The sequence below is a fragment of the Cyrtonyx montezumae genome, unplaced genomic scaffold, assembly GCF_038088225.1.
Source record: "Cyrtonyx montezumae isolate F1298 unplaced genomic scaffold, pur_monq_1.0 scaffold_8, whole genome shotgun sequence".
In the NCBI taxonomy this organism is placed as follows: domain Eukaryota; kingdom Metazoa; phylum Chordata; class Aves; order Galliformes; family Odontophoridae; genus Cyrtonyx; species Cyrtonyx montezumae.
In genome coordinates, this window is record NW_027072089.1 from 103,144,216 (window position 1) to 103,171,011 (window position 26,796).

The 26,796-nt window shown below is 42.1% G+C and overlaps 2 protein-coding genes across 4 annotated transcripts in view; both read left to right on the forward strand.

The window, feature by feature from the left end:
* MTURN (maturin, neural progenitor differentiation regulator homolog) overlaps positions 1-26,796 on the forward strand; it is a 263,443-nt gene that overhangs the window by 40,205 nt on the left and 196,442 nt on the right. The gene's annotated exons all lie outside the window — the stretch shown is intronic.
* ZNRF2 (zinc and ring finger 2) overlaps positions 11,847-26,796 on the forward strand; it is a 55,454-nt gene continuing 40,504 nt past the window's right edge. For all 3 annotated transcript variants that reach the window (XR_010623200.1, XR_010623199.1, XM_065753211.1), the window contains exon 1: positions 11,847-12,457. Coding sequence is in view for 1 of the 3 variants with exons in the window: in XM_065753211.1 (XP_065609283.1) it covers positions 12,031-12,457 (427 nt within the window). In the remaining 2 variants the exon portion in view is untranslated. The remainder of the gene's footprint in view (positions 12,458-26,796) is intronic.

Genomic DNA, 26,796 nt, shown 5'->3' on the forward strand with positions numbered 1-26,796 from the left:
GAGATGCTCCATTGTTTCTGAGGCTGTGGGCCTCACCTGGTCATGGGGAGCAGGGAAGTCCCTCTTGGCTCAGATGCATTACCATACAAATGAGGGGACACCCCAGCTATGCAGCTGCAAGGAAGGGCAGTATCTTTAAAAAGCACATGTAATTACACCACAAAACAATGATTGCAGGGAGCTTATACACCAGTTAAAATTCATACTGGTCAAGCTGGATAACACAGATCCCCATAGCTAAGAAGAATTCATTCAGTGCAAGTGGCTTACAGATTTCTCCTGGGATCAAGACATTGCCTGGGGCACAGCTGATGTATTTGCAGAGTAGTGTATCAGCAAGCAGCTGGGTTGTGATGAGCAGATAGATTACAGTGGGCAACTGAAATGATCCCCCATTTGCTTGCCTACGTGCGATCCAAAGGCCATCCCTCCCTGGGATGCACTCACTATGCTCTTAGCTGGGTGCTGTGCCCAAATCTCTGCTTTTCCCACATATGGAGACTGGTTCAGCTGAGCATGTCCTTCACACTGAGGTAGGCTGGGCTGCAAACTGAAATCCTTGTGCTGCTTACAATATCAACGGGATACTATGGAGAACCATTCAGTCCAATGACCATTCTGAATGAGACTATGGTCCCATGGTTCATTGAAAAAGAAGCACAGAGCAGCTGGGATTAGTATGATGCTGAGGGTTGTATTAGTAGCCACAGATATACATACATATATATTGTATGTATCAACTTCAGAAGTACTGCATGCTGTGCAGAAAAAGAGTTAACGGCCTCTTCTAGATCCTCTTTGATTTGTGGCAACAAACATGTCCAGGTTTTTTTTGAAGATCAGCATAAGGTCATATTATTTACAAGTGTCATTTTCTGTCCCCTCAGGTTCTCGCTTCTGAGATATGCCCGCTTGCTGGGATGTAGAACACATCTCAGCCTCACAATAACAATTGTGCTTTGAGACTGTCATTAAACAGCAGAACTGTGAGGCTGGCATATCCCAGATCTGGAGGAAGAGGATGGGGGAAAGATCTGCACTCTGTGAGAACCAAAGATTTGGAATATGTTTCAGCAAACATTAACCAATTGACCTGCCCATTGGATATTTGCTGGGCTGTGGCCTCACTGAGAGATTCCAAATTAATCACATGCCTCTTCAAAAGGTGTCTTAGTGAGGTTTTTTCTGCAGACTATTGGCATTCTTCTGGTTCTCTTGGACTCTCTGATGAAAACAATAGCAGGATTTTTAGCACATGTTAAAAAGAGAGGTGAAGTTTAAACACAAATTTCTGCACCGGTCTGGCTAAATCTGTCTCTCAATCAATCTCCTGGCAATTCCACTGCCTCCATGATCAAACCATACACAGAAAAGCCTTAAGAACTGAAATAATGAAACCCCAAGGAAGAGCAGCATATAATGAAAACAACGGGGCAGATAATTAAACTTCCAGCAATGATCTGAGCTGGCAGTCAACTCAGCCAGTCAATGGAGAGAGAGAGAGAGAGAGAGACCAAATTCTCTGCTATCTGTCTTTGGGGCCGATCAGTCTTAATGATCTTTCACCCTACCTCTTCAAATGTGTTGAAAGGTTCTACTCTGGCAGCAGGCAAAGCTGTTTTCAACTGGCATACTCCCCCTTTCTCCTTGGAGTTTCCCCCAGTTGATTTTTAAGAAGCCATTTGATGTAAAACCCAGTGTTTGCCTCTGGGCTCCCAGTTCATTCCTACCTCAGTTTTGATGCCCACAAGACATTTTAATAAGAATTCCCTACCTGAGAAAGCCCTAATATGCACCACACAGTGATGTTAATGAAAAACAGTATATGCTGTAGTATTTGATTCCCGAGACCTTGTGATTAATTTTGACAGCAGCAATAACAGTAGAACATTTACTTTACGTCAGCTGCTGATTGACAAAATATTTATCTAGTATATTCCAGTATAGCTCATACTCATACTCATTTAAATCCTCAGGTGAATTCAAAAGTGGCTTCTCTAGCCAATACAATCTCTACATAATTAATTGTTCCTGGGATCCATTTTGTAAGATACACCCAGCTCTACAAAAACTTGCAGAGTGTTTTTGCAGAAATGGTTATTGCATGCTCCGGGCTTTGTGGTTCTGCTTAGCAGCCTAACATCACTGACTTTTATTCTTGTAACTGGCACTTGCATAACTTGGACTACGACTTCTGTAAAAGCTCTGCATATCCAAAGCTCTTATTATTACTAGGATCCAGCATAAAATGTATTGACCTTCTGTGCTTATTAAGGTTCCTTTAACCTGCACTTTGAGATGCTTGGAATTCGCAAAACGTTTTGTCCTGACAGAATGATAAAGAGGTAGCGAGCTGAAGGGGATGAACTGAATCAACAAGAGACAAAGTGAATTACAAGTTGCTCAAGCAATCAGGCCAGATAGCTGGAAACCAAGGGCAAGCTTCCTTGTGACCTGTGCTGCTTCTCTCCAAGCACTGCATCGTTTTTCCAGCTTCTTCTGGGAAAAAATTCTTCATGTGAGTATTTTTGGATTCACCAGCAGTTTTATTAGTTTTTAGAATTCTTTTTCAGTTTTTCTTTCTTTCTTTCTTTTTTCTTTTCTTCTACTCCTTGCAAAAAGCATTTAAAAAACCCAGAAGTGCTTTAAGATCTCTCTTTCAACTTCATGAATCCAAGGCAGGGTCTGAGTGCAAGTAGCAGAGGCACACCAGTTCAGTGGGATACACTTTACAACAACTACGCGTGAATTTTGGACAGAGCAAATTAATGGATGAGGAAGCACGATTTTAATTGAAATATGAAGCCTGAAAGGGTTCTGGAAATAACAATTTTCAGATAGAGGGAAGGAGAAATACTCAATGTATAACGAGGAATTTGGCAGCAAAAAAAAATTAAAAAGAAATAATAAAAATAATTTAAAAAAAACCTCTTCAAATCGAGGTGTTTTTTATTTGTGTGTGTGTGCGTGAATTTTCTGAAGCATTGTTTTTCTCCACCACTGCTGACTAAAACACTGAGCTCCTCAAACACATTTACATTTTCCTTTGTCTCTGAGGACAGCCAGCTTGAGTTAGCTGTTCACAGGCAAATCCTGAAGAATAGGAGAGGAATGCGCATGCGGGATGGATGAAAGCAGCTCCCTGCTCCTGTCCCCAGCCCGGCAGCTGAGGGGTTACAGGCTGGCAGCAGCTCGGTTTCACTCGAATTTGTTGATCTCTCTGTGCCCCTCCAGCAACTCCAGGCTCCTAGTTGGGATTATGTCCATTACTGACTACTATCATACTGAAAAAGCATTGCTTTTAATATACTCTGCAATGTCTCTGAAAGATTAGGAACTAATGTCAGCTGAATGTGTTTACACTAGATGTTCAATTACTGCACCAAATATGCTCTGCAAAGTCACCTTTCATGTGTGCTTTGGGTCATCATGAAAGTTGGAAGGGGAAAGTTGGACAAGGACATGATAGGGTGACACCAACGTTGAGGTATTTTAAATTCAATGTTGTTAACGCGTACTTAGCAGTTTTTGTGCAGGTTTTCAAAGTTCATCAGGACAACTCCCTAAATTCTCACATTCTTCTTTCCTTTCAGTTTCTTTCCCTTTTCCCTTTCCTTTTTCCCTTTCCCTCCTTCTCCGTTCTTTTCCTCTTGTCCCAACTCCTTCTCCCTCTCATTTTCACAGGAGCACAGGTGAAGGCAATGCACCTGTGTGACTGGAAGGGGTGGAGTCTGGCTCCAGCTCTCCCAGACCCCATTTAAGAGCTGACCACCTGTGGGGAAGGATCTCCTGTTGGAGATCCCTCCTCTGTGGAGTTCTGGGCAAGCCTTGACCATCAGTGACAGGTGAGCCTTTCCTTGTTTACTGGCTGTCTTTATACCATCTGGATAAGTCATACAAAATATACTGTCCACCTCCATTATTTTCTGTGCGTGCTATTCTTTAGGGTTATTCACCCTACATCTACATTTTTTTATTTTTGCTGTTCTGTTACTTTTTATTTCTACAAGATACTCAACACAGCTTTGTGTGCTTTTGCTCCTAGTGATAAACACAGGCCAAGTTTTGCACCCTACAACTTTGGGCGTAAAATTCTGGCATAATTCCACTGATATTAACGGCATTTAAACTGACATCAGACTCTAACCCTACATTTTAATGGTTGATTAGCATGGTCTCAGCTGTGAGATAGTTTGTCTTCAGACTACACTAAGCCCCCATTAAATCAGAAAAAGGATGTTTCTGACTGAGCATGCCAATCATCACGGCTTATCTAGTGAGAGATGCCATATGCTTTCTCCTGCTCTATCCTTATTTCTGACAGCTACTTATGCTTCTCATGGTCTAATTGGGCCTGCCAATCCTCCCTGCTCATCCCAATCTGTCCAGCCCAGATGCACGAGTCTGAAACGTTTTAAAAATCTGTGTAAGGTTGTTGATTACAAGAAATGAAGGAAAAAAAATACAGCTTAGATGTTGTGATATGCTTCCTTCTATGTGGTTCTATTTGAGTTCAAGACAAATAAAGGATTGCAAACTTTAAAAGAAGGAACTGCATCTCAATACTTGGGCTGTCTGACTCTGGGGGTGGGAAGGGTACTGCTGGTAGATGAAGGCCATATTTCTTCCCAAAGCTTGCACTCACAGAGCAGCCAGGGCTAAACCTGCTATTTATTGCCTGCTGTGCTGTGAAAGTGGGAGGTGAGAGCTATCTCAGGTAGCAACAAGCGGCATCAGATACAGCTTGCTAATGTGCTGCAGTGCCCAGCACACTTCTAGAGCATCTCATCAAGAGTGCCTGGCAGGTTGGGACTTGTTCTTGCCTTCATGCAGAGAAAAAAGAAGTGCCCTGTACTTGGGAAGCCACTTGATGAACAACAGGATTCCCTCTGTGGAGCACACGTCTGCCAGCCGCTGCTGAACCTTATTGCTGCAGCTTGCCAGGAGCATGCTGGCATTTGGGCTGCAGTATCCCAATGGGGCTGGCAGAGCTCTGACATACCCCTGGGACCTGGGCCAAAGCCTGGGATTCAATGGGTAAAAAAGCTCATTGATCTCAGAGCTTTGGGATCTGTCCTTTTCCTCTTCTCCTTTGAGGATATATCCAATGCTTACATGCATATATCACTTCTGAAGCATAAGGAGCACTTGGTTTTAATCTCACATTTCCCTGGTGATGGGAAGGGAAGCGTGTTGGCAGCTGGCACTTAAATAATACTCAATACTCTGTACACTACTATTGCTTTTTACTACTCGATGGAAGATAAAAATTACAACAAAAATTCACAGATTTTGTTTTGTTTTTAATTAGTCTTTGCCTACCCTTAAAAGCATAGGAAAATGTTACAACACACAATTGTTATGTGTACATGGAAAAACGATGAGAATGTATCAAAATGGGAGGTGAAAGAATATTAACAACTAAAAGCCACTGCTGAATGAACAATCCTTTTCCCTAGAAAAAGCTTAGAAGAGAAGATTCTGATTTAGCAGGGGGTGGGATTCCCTTCTTGAACTGGAAGGTAAGAATGATTTAGATTTTTTTCATCCAGGTTCTACACCTTTTTGCTTCTTTGTTTCCACACTGGCTAGTGCAATTTTTTCAGCACTAGATGTCAGTGTGGACATATGATACCAGATTGCTTTGCATTTTTCCATTCATAAGAGAGGAAGTAATGACATTCAGAGTGAAACTAAGCCTCCTCAGCCTCATGATGTGCTTCCTACAAAACAGGTCTCTTCTTTAGTGCCTGACCTCCACAGGGAAGGCGTACAATCTCATACTGTCCTTGTTTTGGTTTAGTGCAGCTGTAAAAGGGCCCTCTTCATTTTGTGATCACGTCACATCTGGGTTAAAGAAGAGCTACTATGACTCTAGAGGAAAAGCTTTGTTGAGAAAGGAACAAAGAAAATGAATTATCTTGATAAATTGATAAATCTCCCCCTAAGGAGGGGATGTTCCGGTGCTCTATGCAGGTAGCTAACCCTGTAACTACATACTGTAAGGCTGAGCCTATGCATTCCCAATTGCCTAGAAGAATATTTTATCATCTAGAAATGTTTTGCTACTTCAGACTGTTACAAGCCCTAACTTTAACTGTTAAAGTTTCAACTTGAACCTGGCATTTTCTGAATGCTGAACTGAAACCAGCTAAGAGCAGAGCAACCCACCAGGAAGTGCGTGCTGGGCTTCCAAAGTTGTAAAAGAACACTTTTACTTTCTACTGTTGTTCATAGAACATTTTGTTTCTTAAATTGTTAAACTCCTGAGTCCAAATCATGAATGTCCCCATGCTTTTACTGTAGGGTCTTCCTCACTTTGGTGTCTTCCTCACTTTGTAAGCAGCAATTGAAAACAAGGACACTCCTGTTCCTGGGGAAGTACGTACCAGGGGCAGAGAGGAAGAAGTGGCATCACAATTCCCTACATTCATCTCTTACTTTCATAGGTTGTCTTCTGCCAAGTGGATTAGAGCCAACACAACAGACGGAGTCTTTTGCACCACCCTCATGCCTGCTTTATACCAGACATGGTGTGCAGCAGCCCAGGCAGAAATGCTTCTGACAGAGCATGGGAAGTGGAGCCCTCTGACATTCCTCCTGACTCAGTACAGTTGCAGCCGTGATCTAAGTCTTCTGAGAAGTCTAGTTACATGCTTTTGTAGTCTTTCACATGCACTCCTTGTAAATCATTACCCCGATACATACACTAGTAAACCTTGCTTTTAATATACCTCGAGGTCTTTACTGTCCCTTTCGTTTCAGTTGCAAGGAGTCACCACAATGCATGCATGACTGCCTAAGCAGCTGGGCTTAAAAGCCCTTTGAGGAGCTACCTGGGATGTTCTTGTTTCTCATTGTTAGGCATATCAGCAGCATACTGTAAGAAGGCGGCTATGAAAAATTAAAAAAAAAAAAAAAGCAATACCTCTATGACTTAAAACTATTAATTGAAAATGCTACCACATACTGTGCAAGAATGAGAAAATAAGATTTTCTTTTTCTCACAGATTCTGAGAAATTAAGGTAATATTTGGCAGACAATACAGAACCTGAAAGAATACAAATTGTACATGGCAAATCTAATGGCACGTGTCTCTACTGCCTGCTATCATTGCTACATATTTTGTTTTGTTATTGTTTCTGTAATTTCCATTTACTCACCTCTTTCTGTAGATGTCTAGCATTCAAGCAATGTACTGCCAATGAAAGATGTATCCTGTAAAAGAGGCTGTCTGCAATCAACTCCTGAAAACTGATTTACCTGTGTAATATCCACTGTGTCAGGATTTAAAGTGCTTTCTTTATTAGCTATCATGAATTGTTCAGACAGAGCTCTCTGTAAAGCCAAATGCTTCTCTAGGTGCAGAAGGGATTCATGGTCTGGCACTCTGAACTGCAAGAAAAAGCAAAGTGATTCAGGAATACACTTTGAAAGACTCCCATTATTTCCCTCTACAGAAATAAAGTGGGCTGAAGCCATCAACAGTCCTCCCCCAACTCCAAAATCCACATTCAGCTGGCACTTTTGGGCACTGATATACGAGAGATGAAAACAAGAGAGAGTAAACATACTTCCCATCTGTTAGTTTGTCCTCCACCCCCTCTTCTTAGAAATCACAGAAACAGAAGAATCAGCTGGATGGAGCCTTTACAGGTCAACTAATCCACCCCTGCATTTCCATACCCACAGATCTGTGTATTAACACCCAAGTAAACATAGATTGATGTCACTTCATATGAATCAGTGCAAATGTCTTTACTGTAGGCATAGGCACTGTCTAAGCCACTATTTGTCTTCAGTTATTGCTTGAGCACACAACAAAATGATCTGCACTGCAGCTTCTGAAAAAAAGATAGCACTAGGGGAGTGTAGAAGGTCACGAAAGGTCAGGAAGCAACACAATGGGATATGTGCAAAGGTGGTAACAAAACCCACCAAACTAACAAGAACTAACACAATTTATTACAGAGCCAGTAACTAGCCTGATGTTGCACTCAGATGGCAAGTTCTTATGAATGGCATCTGATATTGGGTATGGTTACCTACTGTGGTACACACTGGTTGCAATAATACAACCCTGTAGAACGGCCTAGAAATCATATTGGACAATACAGTTTCTAAGAAAATTGTTAGACTGAAGTGCATATCTTATTGTGCTACTTCATGGCGCATAGTAATGGAATGCACAGCACAGATTGTCATCTCTTCAAGTTAATTATTTCCACATCTTCTTCTTGTGTGAATGGTCAAGTCAAATGTCATTTTTAAGACTGTGTTATCCTTCCCATGAACATTAGCTTTCTGCACGGGTAACTTGTGTGTACAGAATACAGCATATTGTTTACAGTGTGACAGAAACTTCAGAAAAGCACAAACTTCAAACACGAGGCAGAAGGTTTTCAACAGAATCTTCCTAAAACAAGGACAAGCTTCCTCACAGTGAAAACATAAGTAACCACACATTTCCAGAATAACTTTAGGACCCAAACCTTAGAAGACTTTCAGAGCTGATGAGCTTTTTTAATCCATGAAGACTCATCGTAATGCAGGACTGTTTTTACTGCTTTGGTATAAGTAGATGCATAAATCTTCACAGGATTAAAGTCAACATGAACAAAGTGTTATTCAATGCAAGTAAAAATCTAAGATACTGGATAACAAGGTCTTCTACATCTCTCAGCATACCAGCTGGTTATACACTGGTATGAAAATGCTCCACAAAAAGATAACCTACCATAGGTTTACATGTAATTCACAATCATATGGCCAGGATAAAATGTGACCTATTTCATTCAGCATACAGATGTGGACATTTCTGAGGAGAGTGTGGTCTGCCAGATGGCTAAAACTACCTGCAGATGCAAGGCATGTGTACTTTGCACAAGTCTTAATTTATAGGATAAAACACTTCTGTTTTGCTTTCTCTATGACCAACCAAACACTTCAGAAGTCTCTGTTTCCAGTATCTCCGGGGAGTTGCTGTGAGATTGAGTTTATTTTAAACACCTGAAAAACACAAGAACGTAAAAACATCACTGTTCTTTTCCAACCACAGTGTGCATTCCTAGTTTGGTATCTGATCAGAAAATCCCCAACCCCTACTAGAAGCCTACCTTTGCTACTGGAAAATTATGAGTTTTATGATGTTTTTTCAACTCCTCTTTAGAAATGAGTAGCTGATCAATTCTGAACAGAATTTAAATCTCTAGCTGGCCTCTTTAGTTCACAGTCAGATGCTTTTGCCAAAGATGAAACCTTGCTTGACACCATGTTGTAATCATAGAATTATAAAAGACCACTAAGGTCATCTAGCCCAACTGCTGACCCATCCCCTTCATGCCCACTAGCCCATGTCCCTTCAGTGCCACATCTCCATGTTTCTTAATCTCCCTGTAAAAGCCACGAAAGAGTGCAGGAGGGCAGAAGGAGTCTGATCCATCAGTATAGCTCACTGACCAAAATTTAGAGCCCCGTTCCATTTATCAGCAGACATTTTCCAGGATGTGCAGTATTATGTATTTTTAGCTAGTTTTGTATGCTTAGGGCACACCTGCTGCTCGGCAAGTTTAGGGAAACTGGTGGAGAAACGGGCTTATTGCTTTCACTTGTTGAATGACAAGGTAGTGTGACTACAGCTAAAATGGAGGCACACAGACAGCTTATAACAAAGAATAGCAAGTGTATGTGCCTGTCTAAACCAGTTTTTTTCCACTATCCTGGAACAAGAAGGTTAGTTCCTATTTCATGCTTATTTAATTACGAATAAGATTCCTTAGATATGTTTCTACAAGAATAATAACAGCATTCTTCCATGTAGGCCTACAGAAGTTAATTTTTATATAACTGTGTACTTTCCACTGAGTCCTTGAGATCTGTGGAAATTTGGTCAGCAGCACTACGTTCTACTTTCTCTCTACACCATCGCCTCTTGCCAATGATTATTTTCTGTGCTAGGTAGGAAATAGAAATTTTTATGCAAACTACTTCTGGAGCATATTAATGAACAAATGGGTGGAAACTACAGTGCCAGGTACTTGCCTCTACAAGACTTACTGCTTGTAGATAGTCATTTATTAGAAGAAATGTTAGCTTGAAAACCTAAATGTACTACTGGGTACACAGAGTAAATTCCTGTATGTAGAAAAAAATCTATTCAACCATTAAGAAGAGTAAGCAGAAAAGATGAAGGAGACAAAGCTGGCTCAGAAGCACATCATGCTGCTCTTCTGAATATGTAGGCGTTCTCTGAGGTATGCGACCTGTTTAGATTCACACTTGATAGTGAGATCTGCAAACATTATACTTAAACGCCCTAGATGCAAAGCAAAAACAGAAGCCAAAGGAAAATCACATCTCACTGAGAACATCCACGCTTCCAGAGAAGGAAGCAGGGGCTGTCCTGTTGCTGTTTGCAGCTGAGCCCTTTTCTGAGAGGTATGCTATGCTGTTAATTTTCTGATATGCATCACTGAATATCTCTTCAGATGTCTTGAGGCCTTTTTTCCCGACTGGCTTTACTATTTAATTTTAAATCGAATAAAAAGTTAGTCATAACCAAACAGGATATGTTTAATACCTGTTCAACTCTTAGGGTCACCATAAGGAAAATACGAATGGTAGCATGGTACTGTGTAGCAATGCAGTATTTTCAAAGTGCTGTTTATCCTAACCAGTGGAGCCAGTGAGCTACTCACTGGTGGAGATGCTAAGAACACACTAGCAGCTCCTAGCACACCGGCCTCTAACAGGGTGAAACAGGCAAACAGCAGAAATTATGAGTCATGTCTGCAACATCCTTCGCCCAAGTGAATTCTTGGAATCAAGCAAGAGAGGAATTCCTACAGCAGCTTTTCCTTCTGTGGGAACTTCAATGGGATTTCTGCCTTCTAGATCACTGTACTACTGTTGGCAACTGCGATTTTGCCTCCTCCGCCGCTCAAGCAGTGGTGGCTCTTCTTGCATATCGAACTGCGGGCTGCACTGTGTCACAAAGCATCAAGTAACGAAGGAGAAAGGCTGGGGCAGGCCTCCACATCTGTCCACCTCTGAGAATGAACGTTCTCAGACGCACTTTGTGCATGAATTCAAGGACAGATCTGTTTTGCTGTATTAGTCGTAAAATTGTTTGGGGACTGTACCATAGACAGGAGTGCAGCTGGAGCCCAGCCCTGAAGGGGGCACACAGCACTACCCGACGGCCACAAGCTGCATGTGACAGCAGGTGGCAATCCACAGAACATGCAGTCACCTTGTGTGGCTGACTGCAGGAATCACGTTTGTGTCCGTTCAAAGCTTAAGACACTCAACATCAGGTATCATTAAAGAGCAAAGTATTTCTGCTCCTGCTTCATCTTGAGCAAATCGAGCCCGTGATCCGCACAGATATAATTCGCAGACACAACACCCAGCAACGGGGCTGCTCCTCTGCGTGAGGACAGCCCCTGTCCACCCTAGCCCAGAGCCGGCTGTTCCACCCCGGCACATCGCCTCTCAGTCCGGAGGGGACTCCGCTCCGGGAGCCCCGCGTCCGGCCTCGCCCCCTGCACCGCCCCGCACCTCGCGTGAGGAGAGGGGGCGGGCGCCTCAGCTCCGCTCCGCTCCGGGAGCCAACACCCCGCCGCGCAGGGGGAAGGAAGGCGCGGAACCCGCCGCCCGCTCCCCGCGCAGGGCCGCCCCCAGTATGGCGACAGCGTAGAGGAGCGGCTGCGCCGCGGTGCCCGCCCCTTCCCGCCTCCCTCGGCACAGCGCGGCGCGCCGCGGGCGAGAGCGAGCGGCTTCGGCGGGGCGGCTGCCGCCGGTGCCCCCCACAGCGCGGGATGGCGGCGGCGGGGCCGAGCGGCGGCGCGGCGGCAGGCGGCAGCGTGCCGAGCGGCTCACGGCGGCGCCCCGCACCCGCCAGCAGCGGCCGCGCCGGGACCGCCAGCTGAGCCGGATCGCGGCGGGCGGCTCTTCCCCCTCTCGGCACCGACGCACCGAGCGACGCGTTCCCGTACCCGGCGCCTTCCCCTTACGAGAGCAGCGGGACCATGGGCGCGAAGCAGAGCAGCCCCACCGCCGCCAACGGCCGCACCCGGGCGTACTCGGGCGGGGATTTACCTTCCTCCAGCGGCGCTAACGGGACCGGCGGGCGGGCGGCGGGCGGGCGCTACCCGCACCTGGCGGCGGCGCCCCACGCCGCTCCCGGCGGATCGGCGGCGGCGGCGGCGGGGAGCGCGGCGGGCTCGGCGCCCCGCAGCAGGTCCCTGGGAGGTGCCGGCGCCGCGGCGGCCCGCGCCGCGCAGTCCGCCTTCAACATCCCCCACAGCAGCGGCCCCTACGGCTCGCAGGACTCGGTGAGCAGCACCCCGGAGGAGGGCGGCCGGGAGCGGCCCGCAGGGGGCGGCGGATCGGCCGGCGGGCCCCGGCTGGTGATCGGCTCGCTGCCCGCGCACCTCTCGCCGCACCTGTTCGGAGGTAAGGGCGGCCCGGCGGGCGGGAGGCGAGGGGAAAGGGATACTGGGGGATGGGGGTCGGTGAGGGGCAGCCTCTTCGTAGCCGTCGAGGCCGGAGCCCGCCCGCTTCGCTGGGGGACCGCTGCCTCCCCGTGTTTGTGAAGAGTTGCTGGGAAGTGGGGGCTGAAAACTGAAAACGAACCCGCGGCGGCGCGGCCGGCATGGTTAGGAGGAAGCGGAGCCTCGCGGCCGCCGACTTTAGACTTTAATAGCCGTAATCACTGCCTGTGTAAATACTCCTGCCTACTACTTACATAATTAGAATTTAATTGGATCACGCGTCTCGGGCGTTTATTCTAAGATCGGACCAAGCCCCTCTTTAGACGCTGATTACTACTTGGCCGGGGCTCGTTCCTTCGGAGCTCTCGGGTTCTCAGCCGTGCGAGTTAAATAGAGAAGCGAAAGAAAGTTGTTATTTCCCCTCCGACACGGGCGCTGAGGGCAGCTGCCGGCGTTGCCCTGCGCAGACAGTCCCTTGGACGGCCGCGTACGAGGGGCAAAAAACGAAGCGACAGCTCGGGGGAGCAGAGGCCCTTTAAGACGTGCATTAAACCTGGGGCGAGGCTGTGCAGCTTTCTGTCTGTCCAGTTTTATTTATTTAGCTAGCGTAGGGTCTGCGTTTTACTGCCTGGATTCTTCCCTTTAAAGTTAAGAGCTTGCGTGGAAGCTGCCGGCAGCTCTCAGCGCTGCCCGTTCTAAAGGTCGCTCTTGGCGCTGGTCACCCATTCAGGTGCAAGGTGACCTTTTTTAATGGATTCGTTCTTTTGATCATGCCAGTACATACCACGGAATACGTGTGTTACAACCAGTCTGAATACCAGCGTGCTTCCCCACCAGCTTTATTTCGGGGTGGGCGGGACTAACATCGAATTACTGCGTTTCTGTATTGTGATTAATGGACTCGTGCATGGCGTTTGCAGCAGGCTAGGTTCTCTTCCCTCCTGTGATGTGACCTGTTGGCAGTCGGAGCCTGGCGGGGCACGCAGGGCTCTGTCACATGCCCACCACTGCGCTGACCTGGGGGCACCAGAGCTGTCACTGCCTGCAGCCAAAGCCATCTCCCTGCGCAGCGCTGGGATGCAACAGAGAGCTGCCAAGCCCTGTCATGTTAAAGGAGTATTTGCCCTGAAGAAAACTACTGCTGTCATAGCATTGAGCTGCTGAATAATAGTGCTTTGTTGCAGGGTTACTTGCTGTAGCATCACTATAGCTTGCTGGAGGTAGGTGCACATGTTTCTTTTAGTGAGCAAAAGATGCCCTATGATGATCGTTGTGAGGTTCGTGCTAAGCACGTTACAGAATATTGCTTTAATGTTGTTCGGAGGAGAAGCTTTGTTTTTTCTCCCTGCCTGAACATTATCTGACAGACTGCCTTGCTTCAAGGAGGGTCTGAATTAAATGTAAGTGCGGTCATGAGGAGCAATAATCTGCATAGGAAACTGGTCACGTGCAGGAAGGTCTCTTCAAAACAACTCTGAGCTTGATTACATTTGTTTTTATGGTAGGTCGTAACATATTAATTTCTACAGTTTGTCTTGTCTTTTACAAATCTCTGAAAACTGGAATATTAAAGGGGATGTAGACTGAGATGAAGCTGAGCTTGTTGCTTCTACTGGTGTAGAAGCGTGGCAGAGGTGTTTTCTCCATCTGCTCACTAATGAACAGGAAATGCCTTATGTTGGGATTTTAGTAGCAAGTGTTAAAATAGACTGTCCTTAGGTGGTCATGAGATGATCGTAAATCATTTTGCTTTTTCTGTTTTAAAGATCTTAGTGTTTCTTATCAGGATGAGTAACTGTTTAACTGGAATATTGCAGTGCTTGAGAAAAAGGCCTCACTTGGAGCACTCCTTTTCTACAATTTAAATATTCTGTGATATCAGTGACACAGCCAGATGACACTGAATGTAGGCATCCCAGTTTAGTTGCATGCTTTGTGTTTTCTCTATTTCTCACGTCAATTAGGTGCTTGGAATGAATTTTCCCAGTGAAAATCATAACTTGGTGTCCTCAGCATGGTGAAAAATAACTTGAAGGAGTTTTTTTGACCTAACAGTAACTAGCTCAAGCTTGTCTAGGTGTGGTATCTGGCATTTAGCTTGTGTATTAAATGCATGCTTGCATGCTTAAAGTACCCTCCCTCGTTTTGTAACTTGCAAACTGAATTGTTTCTTTTTGTCTTTAAAACCACCAGAATTAATTTGGAGAATTAGCATAGTGATTCTACTTAAATTAAAAAAAAAAAAAGAAGAAGAAGAAGTTGAACTGAATTACTGGCTATTTGTAGTTTTAGGGATACTGGTTGGCTTTATCAATCAGTGATGTGTAGGTGGGTGTTGCATTTGTTTGATTACTGTAATTAATTTACCATTAGTGAATTACGCTGTTTTGTCATTGTTACTGAGCAGCTTTATATACAGAAGAGGAATATATACATATTAGTTCTCTAATGTAACGTATTTAAATCCATTCTATTCTTATTAATGTTATTGATAGACAAATATAGAAAGCACTGTATTTTCGTATGTTAACATATTGGAGAGTATGATGATTTAGTTGCTCTGTTCCTTTGACTGGAATTGGAGTAACAGCAGCCTTGACTAGCTCTGAGGATCTAGTGGTCCTGTCTGACCTCAGGCTCGTGTACCTCATGGTCAAAATGTGATGGAGTAAATACTGCTATGCACCCTTGTGTCTTAGCTCAGATTAACATTCGCAGACAAATTGAGGCCTTGGCCTGACAAAATAAAATAGGAGAACATCAAACCGTGTTTAAGTCTCTGCTGCAGGCACTCTTGGAGCAGTCTTAGAGCACTAAGCAGAATGAGACCCAAACTGCATGAGATCTCATGACACTCCCAGATGAAGAGAACAAACCTACGCATTATGTTGAAGCGCTTTCTTGCAACACAGTGCCAAGTTCCAGTTTCCTTTAAGGTGATAACGCTGCTATCAGGAGTTTGAACCAGTAGTTTCCCGTTTTGTTCCTCTATGAGCAGGACTTCCCTTCTCTTCCAACCCTGAAGTATTTTTACCTTAAGAACAGCCTGCTAAAGAGTTGGTCTTGAAAATCCACAATTAATTTCATTTTTCCACTGCTTTAGGCAGTGAGTGTTTCTGCACAGAGTGTCAGCTGCTCCTGTAGCTCTAACAGCCTGTTTTTGTCAGTAGTGCTTGTCACAATCAGTTGGAACTGGAGCCTCTTTAAGAATTTTCTTTGTTTTGAGTAACTGCTGAAGAGTTACTTTCATCACTTGAGATGCTGATAGCTCCTTATGTCCCACTTGTTTTGTGATCTTTTTCTGGGCGGTCACAGCAGGGAGAGTTCTTGGTGAAAACACCTGCTAGAAATAGACTTAGCACTCAGAATTCAATTGCTTCTTGAGGATGTTTCAGTAAGACTAGAATAAAACCTTTAACATGCACCTTTATCTTAGAAGTCTCTTAAGAAAATCGGTGTATAAATGCAACTGTGGATAGCAAAAATGTTGCATTTTATTTATTTATTGCAATTTCCACGCCGGTTCTTCATTAATATTGATTGAGAAGGAAACTTAGAAGAATTAATCTCAGATTGTGTCTCACGCACTTTTGTATGATGTATAGGTAGATAGATTTTAAACGCATAATTATCAGGTAGACTTGTTGACATCTGTCAGATCTGCTTCAAGATTCAGAGTAGTAATTTCACATTAGGTTGCTTTTCTGTGTTATTAGGGGATAGAAGTTTGTGCTGGTCCAGGAAGCCTGCTTTGGCTGGAGGGTTGGACTAGATGAACCCCTGAAATTCTGTGATTCTGTGGTGTTCTTCTCTAGCCAAATAATGATCCAGTTTTTTTCATGAGGTATACCCTTCAGTGCAGGATTTACTGGCAGCCATTGACTGTATGTAATGCTTTCTGAGTAGAATTTTTCATGTGTTTTGTGGTAGTATTTGTTTGCAGTAATAGCTAGTAGAGGTGATAACTGAATCCTCCAGGTTATGGAAGGAGGTTATCTTCATCTTTCTCGTAGCTTTTTCCAGGAGGCAAGTATCTTCTAGTCCCTTCCTTGCCCTTCTCTCACAGTATCACAAAAGTACTGCTGCGTTGTGAAATCATGAGTGTGAAACTCCTAAACACTTCAGATTTTAGTGCAGTTCCTGTTTTGCCAGAGAACGTTATGGCTGCTAGGTCTTTGTCCCCTGACTTGGGAGAAGTGTTGGGAAGCACATTTTGCTCTGAGGCTTTTGGGATATCCTCTGTGTGTTTGTGATTTGTGTCAGGAATAGTGAAACTTATTGCAGTTTAACTCTGTTTTTTGATGTTTGAGGAAGGCCAGTGCATCTTTAGTACAGCACATACTTCTCTAAATAATCTTCCAGACATTCAGAATGAGGAAAGATTATAAGATTTTGGTTTAACAAAAGCTATTGCTTTTCCACATAAACTCTACCCTTTTCTTTAGGGATATCGTAACACTGCCATTTGCTATTGAGAACATAATAACAATAAAAATCTCATGTGCATTTTCAGATAGTTTTACTGTTGCTATTCAAAGTTCTTCCAAGATGGAGCATGATGAAAACCAAGAGACTGTGTTTGCTTTGGTGATTTGATTAGTTTCTGTTCTCTTGGCTGCAGCGGTGACACAATCGTATCCGTGTTTGTACACTTTGGGAAGGACAGCAATAAATATGAGAGGTTCTCTTTATTGTGCTTCTTGTAGAGGAAGGCTAAAATGGAGACTGTTTTGCAAGTTGAGACAAGTACAAACATATCTATACACATATGTACACCTTCACAAAAAACACAGATTGTCAGGGAGATAGGTGTGTGCCTTACTTTTTTCTGCAGTTTTACATATTAATTCACTGTAGAGTGAAAGAGAAGAGTCACTTCAGCACTTGCTGAAGATATGAGAGGTTTTGGGAATGTTTTAACATCCCATTAACTGAAATATGGGTTAAAAAAATCCAGTGTGCTAGGAAAGCAGTTCAAGGATAAATCTGTTGATAAGGAGCTCCTGAAGAACTCTGCTGACAGATGAGTTTGAGGAATCCGATCGCTTTTCAAGGACACACTGTCCTGTATTTAGTGGGATCTTCTGTTACTCATGTCTACATATAGTGGGCAACATAGAGCTCCTGACTGGTAGCAGAGACATAAACTGTCCTAAGGAGTAGTTGGAGGACAGGAGAAAGAAGCAAAAAGTCCACCACCACCGCCTGCCTGCCTTAGCCCAGTGTGGTTTTAGCCTTAAATATAATGCATTTGGACAAATGAGCTAAGAGAACTAAGGAGCACTGCCTGGATCTGCCAGTAGTGCTGGTGAATCCCCTGCATCTTGTTTTAGTTTCCTTTAGATGGAGAGAGAGCCAGGTCTCTGTGTTGATGAGTTTGGGGTGCCTGGACTAAAGGCTGAAGCAAGTGATGGAGTAGATTTGAAGGGCTGCTTTTCTTTTCTTCCTCCTGCCTGGTAAACAGAAGAGGTTAGAAGAAACCAAACAGTAAGAATGGCTGTACTGCATTGAGAAGAAAAACTTAAATAGGTAACGGTCTGAATAAAAGGATACAGCTTAATTATAATACCATGTACAAATATTTCTTCTGGCTGCCAGGGTGGCGATAGCATCTGACAGCCTTTAGAGTGCTAGTTCAAACAGTGCCTTCCTCTCTAATTTCTGAGTACCTAATCTAACTCGGGTGTCCTGATGGTGTGTCTCTCCTTGTGTTCCCGTGTAATTGCAGACTACGCTCCAACAGCCTTCCATGTCATTTCTTTGTCTTGTAAAGAAAGCCTTTTGTCACTGCTAAAAATTCAAAACTATTTTTAAAACACATTGCCTACCCATCTGCTTGGGTAAGTTCTCTCCTGTTCTTGGCAGCTGTTCATGGAAAAGTTCATCACGTAAATGTTCTTAATTTGCTGTCTTATCCTCGCATGAAACTTTGAGGAATAATTTTACGAAGATTTTTGGGGTAGATTTTCTGTGCTACTTGCAGATGCATGAACCAGACTTGTATTATTTTCAAGATTCTTCTGCAATGTGTTTCCTGCTCGTTAATGCGTTAATTAGTTTCAGGAGAGATCCAGGCTCATCTCTGCATATTCTGTTCATTTACTGTGGTAATGGAACACATTGTTCTTGCATGTGCTTAATCTTTGAAAAGGAATAGTGAAAAACCCTTAATTTCTCTGAATTTTTGGTTTGAAGTATTTTTAAAGATTTGTACCTGATAAATCAGAATAAAATGATAATAAAAACAATAAAAAAAACCCCAAAAACCTGAGTAAGACCAAAACAGCGTTTCATAAGCATACAGGAAATTATTGTCTGCTCTCTGCTTAGATATCTCCTAAACAAATGCCTATGTTCCCATGGCTGCCTTTCCTTTGTAAATATCATTGTGACTTTCATAAGGATGTCTTGGTGTGTGTCCAGAGCTCACTGGTGCCTGTTATTTGATAGGCTTCAAATTCCTGACACCTGCAAAAACGCAAGTGTAGGCTGTAGTGGGAATGAGGATTGTTCCTGCTTTCACTCAGCAGCATGTGCTGCTCCTGCTCCCTGTGTGTAAACTGCACTGTATCGACCTGGAGAGGAAGCAGAAAAATTTTGTAGGGCTTGGGATTGCCCAGAGAGGTTGTGGATGCTCCTACCCTGGAGGCATTCAAGGCCAGGCTGGATGGGGCTTTGAGCAACCTGGTCTAGTGGGAGTTGTCCCTGCCTTTAGCAGGGGGTTGGAACTAGGTGAAGTTAAAGGTCCTTTCCAACCTATACCATTCTATGACTCTCTGTCTGATTGCCAGATAGACTGCCAACTTGTGTGATTCTACTGTACCTCTCAGACTTATCCAGAAAATGACCTACCTGGCTTATTCTCTTCATCTTAGTTTGCTCTGTCTAAAAGTCAGACCACCCCAGACTGTGTATAGTCCCCAAAGAGTGGGTGTGCTGCATGCCATTGTGGATATTTTTAGTAGATTCTGGTTGCTGACTGACTTAGTGCGCTATAAATACAGTGTTCTCGTCTGGCATGCACTTTGCGTGTCTTCTAGTAACTTACAATAAATTCATCTAAGAATAATGTCAAGAAAAAAATGAGCTGTTACAATTTATTTGGCTTTCCAGGTTACAATTTGTTTTGTTTCCAGGTGTCACTTATATAAGGCAGTTATTTAGCTACACTTCAAATGCAAATGGTTTTTGAAACTGTCAGTATTTCAAAGCACTTCGTAGTTGGGCTGCCGTAATTAGTCTCTAAGTCAGGTTGATTTATACTGTGATGTCATTAGTGTTCTAAAAACTGAAGGTAGAATTTTCTAGATATTAGAGGTTAGTTGAGCGACTAGGGTGCTGTCAGTGCTAGGTAATGACACACCGTGTCAGTGCTGGCACATCTCCTGAATGTTCGTAATGATTATTCTCATTTTGTCTTTCTAGTGGGTTTTGGTGGTTAGGTATGACTTTTCATCAACAGGTGTCTGTCATGCTAGTGGTCAGCCTTTAAATGCACTTAATGACTGAACATTTTACTTCTCGAAAAATCTTTAGACTTGTGTCATTTCTTCACACTAAACAACAGTTTGCTCCAACATATTAAATTGATTTTTGAGAAGTGGACAAGAACTAAGCTTTATGAAGACCACTTGGGCTGACAGCAATATTGAGTTTGTTTGATCCTATCCACACAGGTATGCAAGTTTAAGCTGTCAGGAAGTAATAAGGTCTCAGAGTGGCTGACTGTCAAAAGCATTGTAGTTCTTAAATTCTGTGCAGTGTTGATTTTCTTTCAGGGTTTGGCCTGCTTTAGTTTTTGGTCACAGTGATTGTGACTGCTGGGTGATTATTTTTAAAGCTAATGAAATATTTGTACATTTTTTTCCCTATTGAGTGACATTTCCTGCATTTCCCGCAGTTCCTGCTTTTAGTAGGGCTAGAAAAGTCACGAATCTGAGAATTCTTGCCTGTTCTTTTCAATGCTTTGAAAAAAAAATTATTCTCAAAACAGTGTTTATCAAAGCTGAATATAACTTGCCTTATGTTTACTGTAACAGATGTGGCAATCCTTATCTTCAAAATCCTTATTTATATGTGAGTGTTGCTTGATCCTAATAGTGTTTTAGTGCTATTGACCTCCATTGTAGATAAATTTTATCATACTGACGAGAATACGAGCATACAGATTTTATATTTTAACTTGGTGTTTTGTTGGTGCAAAGTGCACACTGAACAATAGAGCTAGAAGTATCTGGGAAGTGTGTTAGAGAGGTAATTCCTGCAATTTGCTATCCACAGGTTTTTTTCTTCCCTATCTGCAATTGCACCAGCAGTTCATTAGTTAATGAATGAAAATGGCAGGCATAGCTAATGGGTGTAAACATGACATTAAGCAAGAGTGTAGCATGTTTTATAGGATGCTCTTGGCTTTTCAAGTCTGAAAAACTGCATAACCATTGTGATTTGGCAATTGGATTCCTAACTACATTGAGAAACAGGGTGCTGGGCTAATGTAGCTCTTCTGCCTTTTAATTCTTGAAATTACTCTAACTGATATAAAAAGCTGAGAATGGGAAGTTTGAATGTATTCTGGTCATCATGATATGATATAAATTGGGGGATATTCTTGGTTTTCCTTCCTTTACAAAGACCTCAGCTTGCAGGTTATGCAAGCAGAGGTCAACATAAGGAAGGCTTTCAAGTACTTGCGAGTAGTAAAATCTTTTGACTTGATTTAACATGATGTTTGTAAACCGTTTTGAGAATACATGCTGCAAATAAATACTGATTATAAGATGCATCTAAGGTCTCTTTTTTTTCTTTGTCATATCATGGAATTGGACTATTTCTCAGCTGTTTAACTTAATCCTATTCTTAATCTTAAAACTGTGTTAGCCATAGCATACAAGTATTCTTTGAAATACGTTTAAAATCAAATGTTTATATCACATGTGTGGCTGGCCTGACAAATCCACAAAGGTTCAATATGAAAATAAGTGATAAACATAAGTGCCCTGGAAAATATTTGCTGCAAAAGAAGTCCTGTGAAAGCATGCCAGATTTGTAAGTAAGAGAGAGAAAGTCTCCCTTTGTTTGCAGTGTGCTGGAAAACAATGGGCCTTGCTCTTAACATTATAAATAACTTTTCACATTAAAAACATTTAAATTGTTTTTAGGTTTGTAGGTAGGCAGTGTCTTTTCCTTCAGAAGTTTACACAAAAGGGTTACAATAACAGATTTAAGGAAAGGTAATATGTGAGGAGAATATTTTTTTGTTGATGATCATAGTGTTTGAAGAGACCTCGAGGATAATGGTTCCCTTCCAGCACTGAAATGTGGAATCAGCTAGATTTAGTCCTTTCTGACCAGATAACGTTCATCTGCTTTTTTCTTAATTTCTTAATGGAAAGCCATCTCATTTCTTGAGTATTTTATTTTGACAGCTGATGTTGCCATTGGAAAACTTTCCCCAGTAAGCAACTTTCTCTTACTGTTTCACAGCTGGTTCCCAATTCTGAATGTGCAAATTTGCAATTGATGCATATTTTATTAGGATAGTTCATTACAAATATGAAGGGCTCTTATATTGCATATAATTGCACTTGACTCCTTCTAGATATTAGATAGGACTTCAGCAATGCTTATAGTCTCAAAATATAACTGAAAGGACACTGTGCTGTTATGGTTTGGTATCTCAATTTTTGTATATACTTACTTGAGTTTAGCTTGTAGAAGGCTCTGATGGTCAAATGTCTGACAAAGAACAACCCAGGATGGTAATGAGACAGACAATATTTAACAAAAAAAATTGTCTTAAAACAATTCAATTGCTGCTTCTGTCGTGATTGTGTGCCGAGCCAGATCCAGGAAGTTTGATTGGTAACAGAACTTTTTAAAGATAAACTTGCTGAAGAGAGTTTTATTACATTACTATTTGTGTTGACTGGTGTATGGGAATGGTTAAGTCATGGCCTGAACTAATTATTGAGCACCTGGTGAATGGGTGTAGTGAGCCCTGGAAGCACAGGCAGAAGTAATTCACCTCTGTGACAGGAACAGGTGGAGCCAGGCTCCGCTCCTCCCTGACCTCATTTAAGGGCTGGCTGCCCCCTGAGAAGGATCTCTACTTGGTAATTGTCTCCTTTAGTGTGTTTGGTGAGCTCTGGCCCTTGGAATGGAGTAAGCACTTCCTTGTTTATTATGTGACTGTGATCTCTGTCTTTTGTGGGTGATCCTAAACTGATTTAAAGTAGCTATATCTACTATGGTCTTTCTCTACATCTGGTGAGCTTGAAACTGTTTCTTTCCATATAAACAGGGAAGCCAGCTGTAGCTTTTTTTTTGTTTGTTTTCAATTTCACGTGTCTAACTGGACTTGAAAAAGGCTTTCTGTAGCACAAGTATATGATTGTGACTGTGTGTGAAAGGTGGCACTAGTGCTGTATAGTTATAGGCAAGTTACAGTGGCTTTATGCTCCTCTGTGTCTCATTGACCTTTATGCAAACTGAAAGTAGAGTCTTTGCTTCTTTAAGTCGTGAACGTTACCTGAAGGGTAAGAGGAGAAAAAAAAAAAGCCTTTTAAAAGAACATGATTCTGATTGGCTTGACATGTATTAATGTATTTATTCGTGTCATCATTGTGGTGCCTACGTGCACTTCACAGCTTGTTTAACAAAATATTGATGATCAAGGAGAACTCCTTCAGTGCTAAGTTACTCCCCAAAGCCCAGCAGGGGCTGACCCTAACCCGCAGAAGCCAGCCTTGGGCAGCCCACGGCCTGTTCAGCACCTGCGCCCTGGACAGCTCCGGAAGGAGCCCCTTCAGGCGTGCCGCAGCCAGCGGGCAGAGCAGGTGCGGTGCCAGCTCCTACTTGGGATGCTGAGATGGGCTGGTGGCCTGCAAGAGGCTCATTTCGCCCAGTCCCAGCGGTACAAAAAGCAGCTTTGACAGCTCCCGCGGGGTGGGGTGGGCTGGATAAACTTTCTCTGGAAGACTTATTCTTAACGCTTTCAGCAGTCTAACTCGTACATTTATAGTTTATTTGTGATTTTGTTTATCCCGGGAAAGAGATTTCTTGTCCACTTCTATAGATATTAGCAATCTATTTTCCTTATAATTAGTTTACTTTTTTTTTTTTTTATGGTCTGACTTAAGAACTTCCTGCAGGTAGTTTTCACTTCCACTACAAAGTTTTGTCTATCTTGTTGTTGTAATTGGGCCTTGCTGCCTGTTTCCTTCCAATAAGTGGAAGTAGAAAAATTAAAAGCAGGTTATTCAGATTTTTTTGTTGTTGTTGTCACCCTGCCTGTCCACTTATCTTTGACACAGTATGATGTCCCTTTTTTAAAAGTGCGATGAATGAAATGTTTGACTTTAAAAGTTAAAATCTTGGAGAAACTACAAGGTATGCGGACCTGATATGTTTTGAATTAATGTTAGATAAATGCTTTGAGCAGTAGGAGACTCACTGAAGGATTAACCTTTTGAAATAACATTAGTTTTTCGTGACAAGAGGTTAAAATTCAGAAATTAGTATTCTGAAGTACTTCTGAAGAGAGATAATTTTGCATTCAGTAGTGCTGAGGTAACAAGATCAGAGCCATCACTTATGTTGAAGAAAAAGAACAAAACATGTAAGTATTTAATTTCATTTAATATCTTTCAAAACCAGGATGGAAAACACATCAATACTTTGATTCATGTATGAAAAGAGGATTTGTAAATACTTCAGTGACCTTTTTGCTTTCTTTTCGTGACCATGCTTGCTGAGAGCTACGTGGATTTTGGTTTTTGTTTTTCTCTATTGTTAAGTGCAGTTTATTTAAGATGTATGCTTTATTTCTGGCTTGCTGTTATCTTTTTAGAAATGTTGCAGGGTTTTCCTTAGGGGTGGGAATCCTAAAGTAAATATTTCTTTTTTTTATGCTGAAGTGCTTTTGGTATATTGCCATAACATTACACTAGCTTCTGTAAGAACATCAGTAGCTTTATTCCGTTTACTAATAAACAAATAAAGAATGAGGCCACATGACAGTGATAGGACAAGGGGGAATGGTTTTAAACTAAGACAGGAGAGGTTCAGGTTAGATGTTAGGAGGAAGTTTTTCACTCAGAGGCTGGTGATGCAGTGTAACAGGTTGCTGAGAGATGCTGTGAATGCCCCATCCCTGGAGGCATTCAAGGCAAGGCTGGGTGTGGCTCTGAGCAGCCTGGTCTGATAGTTGGCAACCCTGCCCACAGTAGTAGGGTTGAAACAAGATGATCTTTAAAGTCCTTTTCAACCCAGGCCATTCTATGGTTCTGTGCATTTCTTCCTCTCCATCTCAGCTTGAAGAAAGAGTGTGAATTTTGGGGAGAGAATGAGTTCTCATTTTGCTATTTCAGTTGTTTGAAAATATACATTTGAACTTAAACCAACCAAACAACAACAACAACAAAAAAAAAAAAGAAAAAAAAAGAAAATACCATAAATAAACAAAATCAGTGTTATTTTTCTCATTGTCCTGGAAAATAAGTCAGTTGTCACTAATATGGCAACCCAGTCCACAGCACTGAGGTTGGAGCTGGGTGATCTTTAAGGTCCCTTCCAAACCAAGCCATTCTATGGTTAACAGTTTATTGTTAACCTTATTTAGCATGGGTCCCTGCCATATGTCTGGGAACTGAGGCAAGCTATTGGGTAGTAGCTAGGTTTGCCTTCTACTTTTTGGTTTTTTTTTTTTCCCCTTAAGCTTACTTGATTGGAGGTGTTGTATATAACATGTTTAGATTTATAAGAAAAAGTTTTTAGTCATATTCTACAAGGTATTTCCCCTGTACTGTAGTTTCTTGATGTTTGTTCCCTGAGTAGTTAGAGAAATGTATGAAGATTGAATAGGGAATGAAAGAAAATTCATATTTGCTTGGACTGAGGGGCCATGGTTATGAGGTGGAACCCAGCATTCTACGTTTGTATTTAAATACATTTTATACTTGATTTAACAGACTAGCCAGTGGAAAAACTTAATATTTCTATAGGAGGCTTTCTTTTTTCTTACCTAACTTTGAATTTCTTTCAGTAAATCTGTCCTTGAGGGAATGGGGATTGATGATAACAAAGGTTATAATAACTGATAATTTTATAAATTGCTTGTGTACTAAAAGATTCTCTATTTTAAACAAATAAAAATAACTTTGTAGCTGCTCATATTAATACATTTGAGATCTGATTTTTTTTTAATCCAAATTCATCTTAAAGACGCAGTCTTGTGTATGTATGTTTTTTCCAAAATATTAATTGATTAGAAGACTGTATTGTTCATTAGTAATTCAAATTTATTCCAAAAGGCTTGCTGTTTTATTGTGCTGGATTGTACTACCTGCAGGTTTATGATATACTGGGCTAGATAACAACAACATACTTCAGACTTTATGATCTCAGTGAGCTTGAAGGTTGAGTAATGACGTAAGCATGTCTGAAATGTTTCTCTCTCCTTAAGAGCTTAAATTCACTTTTTTCCCTTGAAATGTTGCTACTTTATTTTACTTGAGTAATGAACTAGCTGATGGTATGAAAAGATCAGTTTATCTCAACATTTAGAACAACTTATATGAATTTTGTTGCACGGAGTCCTGACGAATGAGTTGGAATTCTTATTTTTCTTTCTGAAGGTCATCGTTATGTGCTTTGAACTCCGTTCCCTAACTTGACTTCTATCCAAAAGCATTTGTTTTTGTGTAAATATTTAATTCACATGTGTGTTATACAACCCTTCCAAATGCATCTTTGTTTTCTGATCACAGTTTTAGCTAAGGATCAGTTTTACACCAAGAGCAGAGTTTCAGTCCTTACCAAGTTTTGTGGAAAGTACCAGGCAAACAGCATGTCAGACTGAGGTCTTTTGTTAACAGAACAAGTTCAGCATTCACTTATACTCAGCCTTGAGCTGGAGGATCTCCCTGAAAGATTAGACAGCTGCTAGTCTTCTGTAGCCTTCATACTGCCCTGGGGAGATGTCTTCCAAAACAGAAACTGCTGTTGTAGATTATAGGATTAATAGAATGAATGGCACAATGTCTACACAGTTCTAGAAAGCAAAGAAACAAGTTTAAATGGTATTCTTAGTACACAGCACAGGAATTGTACTGAGCATTTTGCTCCTCATGGGAGGGGAAAGAAAAGCAAAAGAAAAACCACAAAACAACAACAGTGAAAGGAGATTTCTTTTATTGACAAATCTCCAGGTTTACTGATTTCTAACTTGATACAACTGCTGGAAAGGACCTCCACTAGGGTGAGGAAGTGTGTGGTTTTGTAAAGGTAAACAGGAATTCTCAG